The following is a 4,952-nucleotide window of genomic DNA, read 5'->3' as shown; positions in this document are numbered from 1 at the left end:
GAGAAGTACATTTTTAATAACTATCATTTCATCAAAATCCTACCAAGGGAACAAAGACATCAATCAACATAGTATCTGAGTTTGCTTTAAGTCAGATTAGGAACCTCCCAGAATTGGAACGTGAGAGACCAGCCTGATTACTAGGGAGGTCTTCAAGCTTCACAGTGGACATGCCTATGTTGGCTCACATCAGTCTTTCCTTTAACCTTCCAAGTTCAGGCTCAAATTGTCTCATACTTTGACTATTTTGAGAACCAATTGTTTGGGTACATTTTATTTTCTGTCTTTCTCTATTCACATTTATCCTGCATATGCATTCCAGAATGTTCTTATGAATAAATTTATCTCATCATAACTTCCTCATTAAAAATCTTCCATGGCTCTCCACTGCTCACCAAATAAAATCTCCCCCTTGGCTTTCATAACTCCCCATCCAGATTCAACTTACATTTTCTTCCTCCTGTGCCAACCCCAAACCATAATTAAAAGTGTAAACAGTTTTCACACAAATCCTGTATTTTTCTTGCTCCTGGTTCTTTTTCACCTGAAACTGATGTTTTTATTCTCTTTAAATGGTATATATTTTAATAAAAGCTTGATATGAATTCCTGCTTTCTCTGTGAGTTCCTTCTTGCCTTATCACTTTTGCCAGGTTGTCCTCTCAGCCTTATGTAGTTGTATCATTGCTTTGCACTACAGCCATGTCCTAGCTCCTCTATTAAATAAGCCCTTCAGTGGGAGAAATACATTTTGAACTTGGTAGTATACCCACACCCAGGCCCCCCTGGAGTGCCAAGCACAGTTCCTTATGCAGAGTATGCATTCAAAAAAGAATATATTTGTAGCTACAGATGCATATTTTGTTCTCTCTAAACACTGACTTGTAGTTAACAAAATATCTTGCATATTTTTTTCTATTAGAGGTGAGAAAGGATGGAGTCATGTAATGGTCATTTGTAACAGGAATCCCCAAAAAGTCTCCATCTTTGGATATTACTTTAAATTTTCTTTAGTACATCATAAACAATGCTTGATTGCAAAGCTGTTAATAATTTAAGGAGGCTAGTTTTTAAAAGCCAAATTGGTCAAGAAAAAACTTTGGACTACTACTTCAAAATCCAATTAAATTTTTAATCAAATAGAATAAAAATGTATAAATAGTTGTAAAGGCTTAGTTGAAAAAATAAAATAAAAATCATCTTTAGTGGAACCAGAGACAGTACAGAAAGGATATATTTTATTTATCAATGTAGTAATTAAAAATATTTCCAAAAAGGAAGAGCATCAAAAAAGGAAACAAAAAGTCAGAAAATAATATACTCAAAGTACTTATCAGAAAGAGAAGCCCTGAAAGTCATTCTAGATCATAGACTTCTAAGAAACAAAAACAACAAAAACTCAAAATTCCAAATAATCTCAGCCTTTGATATTCAGGTAATCTAGAAGTAGAAATACATCCTAAATCACAGCTTAGGAGTAGTTTCTTAAATATTCATTTTCTCATGATTTACATTCAGAGGAGTGTTATCTAGAGAAACCTTCTGTATCTTTAACCGAGGCACAGAGAATGAAAACAGACCAGGGGGGCATTTTCTCTCCATTTCCCCTCCCTATACCTTTGCTCTATAATCAGGAAAAACCTCTATAAAAGTACCCAGGACCCTAGAAGAAGAGGGATTCAATAAACCAGCAAAATGCAGACAAATCAAGACAACATGCATCCAAGGAAAAATTCTAGTTTGACGATGCATCTTCACTGGTCACCTTTCTGGCATTAGGAAAACAAGGCAGTATGTCTTTTTGTGACATTTCTCATCAAGCGGCTCTTCTAGTTCACTGAGGATGCTGCTCCAGTCCAAAAGCTGACACTGCTGCCAACATGCAGAGTGCATGTCCCACCCTGAAAGAGCTCAGTCCTTCAGTCCAATCCATGATTCATTTGGAACAAAACAACCCACATGGCACCACTCCACACTGACTGCAGTTGCACAATTAACACCATGCCAGAGTATCACATGTAGGTGCTACTCCAGAATCAGGCTTCGAGAGATCAGCATCCTCATCACCTCATTGCTACCTGAAAGAGGGAGAAAGAAGAAAGAATTTAGTAGCAAGTAAAGTCTAAGAGTTCGCTAAAGCTCTGACCAGTCTGCTCCAAGTCTAGCTCGGTAGCTGTGGATTTGAACTAGAATCACTGATAGGACTATTATAGACTTCTCTCCAAAGTGCAGCAAAATATCAGGAAATAACTAATATTTACTGCGAAAAAAACTCTCCTGATGGTAAAAATGTTTATATTAAATTTTTAAAAGGCAGAATAAAAATAAGATAAAAAGTATGATTCTAATCAAAAATTTAAATCATACCTACAAAAACATAGAAAAAAGTCCAAAAGGAGATATACCCAAATGTTATTCTCAAAGTGGAAACATGAGTAATCTTTTTCTTTTCCTATACTTTATAATTTTTCAATAATAAATACACATTTTATTGGCAAACAGAAAACTGAATTATAAAAAGAATAAAACATTTTCCCTGAAAAGGAGGGTATCAACTGCTTCATATTTAGCAGTAGTCTTTAATACAAAGAAAAATAGAAACCTGCTTGAGGAATGAATAATCACACAATCTCAAATAAAGCCAAATCTAAAGTTTTAGATGTAACCAATAGTAAAGTCCATGATGAAACAAAGTGATAAAATGATCAGTGCTTAAATTTATCTATAACTACATGATGGTGTAATCATAATTGCATTTGTAAATACATTTGGTTTTTCCCACTTAAAAGTTACAGCAGGGTTATCTAGCCAAAACAGAGCAAAATTGAACACATTCCGCTTCAAGGCAAGGATGCCCAAACAAGGCAAGGATGCCCATTTTCACCACTCCTATTCAACATAGCATCGAAAGTGTTAGACAGAGTAATCAGGCAAGAAAAAGAAATAAATAAAGTAATATCCAAATTGGAAAAGAAGAAATCAAACTATCTCTGTATGCCAACAATATGATCTTATACCTAGAGAATCCTAAAGACTCTTCCAAAAGACTCCTAGACTTGACTTATGAATTCCATAAAGTTATAAAATACAAAATCAACACACACATTTCAGTAGCACACCAATAGCAACCAAGCTGAGAATCAAATCAAGAACTCAATTCCATTTATAATAGCAACCAAAAAACTAAATACCTAGAAATATATTTAACCAGGAAGGTGAAGATTTCTACTAGGAGAACTACAAAACTCTGATGAAAAAATTTGTAGAGGACACAAACAAATGGAAAAACAACACATGCTCATGAATTGGAAGAATCAATACTTTGGGTAATGACCATATTACCCAAAGTGATCTACAGATACAATATAATCTCTATCAAACAATCAATGTTATTTTTCACAGAATTAGAAAAAATTCATATGGAACCAAAAAAGAGCCAGAAAACCCAGTCATCCTAAGCGAAAAAAAAAACAAAGCTGGAAACATCACATTACCTGACTTCAAATTATACTACAAGGCTGTAGTAACCAAAACAGCATGGCACTGGTACCGGAGTGCACACACATGGACCAGTGGAAGAGAATGAGAATCCAGAAATTAACCCAAATACCTACCACAAACTGATCTTCAACAAAGCAGACAAAAACACACATTGGGGAAAGAACACCCTATTCAACAAATGATGCTAGGAAGATTGGATATCTACATGCAGAAAAATGAAACGATCCCTGTCTCTTACCACATACAAAAATTAACTTCAGATGGATTAAAGCCTTTTTTTTTTAGTTGGATTCTCACTCTGTTGCACAGGCTGGAATACAGTGATACACTCATGGGCCACAGTAGCCTCAACCTGCTGGGTTCAGGCAATCCTTCCACCTCAGTCTTCCAAGTAGCTGGAACTACAAGCACACGCCACCACACCTGGCTAACTTTTTGATTTATTGTAGAGACAAGATCTCACTGTTGACCAGGCTGGTCTTGAATCCCTGGGCTCAGGCAATCCTCTTGCCTCTGCCTCTCAAAGTGCTGGGATTGCAGGCATGAGGCCACCACATCTGGCTAGATTGAAGACTTAAATGTCAGACCTGAAACCAGAAAAATCCTAAAAGAAAACCTAGGAAAAACTCTTTTGGACATCGACCTAGGCAAACAATTCATTGTTAAAACCCCGAAAGTAAAAGCAACAAAAAACAAAAATAAATAAGTGGGACTTAATTAAACGAAAAAGCTTCTGCACAACAAAAGAAACAATCAACAGAGCAAATAGGCAACTTACAGAATGGGAAAAGATATTAGCAAACTGTATGTCTATCCAGAATCTACAAATAACTCCCCAAAAAGGCAAGAAAAAAGCAAATAACCCCATTAAAAAGTGGGCAAAAAAAGAAGATAGACAAATGGTCAACAGGGCCAGGCTCGGTGGCTCAGCCTATAATCCCAGCACTTTGGGAGGCCAAGGCGAGTGGATTGCCTGAGCCCATGGGTTTGAGACCAGCCTGGGAAACTTGGCAAGACCTCGTCTCTACAATAAATCAAAAATTAGCCGGGAGCGGTAGCGTGTGCCTGTAGTTCCAGCTACTCGGAAGGCTGAGGCAGAAGGATCGCCAGAGCCCAGCAGGTTGAGGCAGCCATGGCCGAGAGCATACCACTGCACTCCAGTCTGGGAGACAGAGTGAGACTCCAACTAAAAAAAAAAAAGAAAGAAAGAAAGAAAATGGCTATAAAGCTGGGCTCGGTGGCTCAGCCTGCAATCCCGTGCCTTTGAGAGGCTGAGGTGAGTGGATTGCCTGAGCCCGCGGGTTCGAGACCTGCCTGGGCAACTTGGCAAGACCTCATCTCTACAATAAATCAAAAACTATCCGGGTGTGGTAGCGCGTGCCTATAGTTCCAGCTACTTGGAAGGCTGAGGTGGAAGGATCGCCGGAGCCCTGCAGGTCGAGGCTGTGGTGG

The 4,952-nt window shown here is 37.8% G+C and overlaps 1 protein-coding gene across 1 annotated transcript in view; it reads right to left on the bottom strand.

Annotated features, from left to right (window-relative positions):
* Positions 1-1,316: 1,316 nt before the first annotated feature.
* The window catches only part of ACAD8 (acyl-CoA dehydrogenase family member 8), a 17,441-nt gene continuing 13,805 nt past the window's right edge, over positions 1,317-4,952 (bottom strand). The window contains exon 11 of the mRNA XM_008069546.2: positions 1,317-2,077. Within this exon, the coding sequence (XP_008067737.1) occupies positions 2,025-2,077 (53 nt within the window). The 3' untranslated portion in view covers positions 1,317-2,024. The remainder of the gene's footprint in view (positions 2,078-4,952) is intronic.

The sequence above is a fragment of the Carlito syrichta genome, unplaced genomic scaffold (assembly GCF_000164805.1).
Source record: "Carlito syrichta isolate Samal-C Ts95f unplaced genomic scaffold, Tarsius_syrichta-2.0.1 Scaffold312097, whole genome shotgun sequence".
NCBI lineage: Eukaryota > Metazoa > Chordata > Mammalia > Primates > Tarsiidae > Carlito > Carlito syrichta.
The sequence above is the reverse complement of the archived record's forward strand: the minus strand, read 5'-3'. Positions and strand labels throughout refer to the sequence as shown.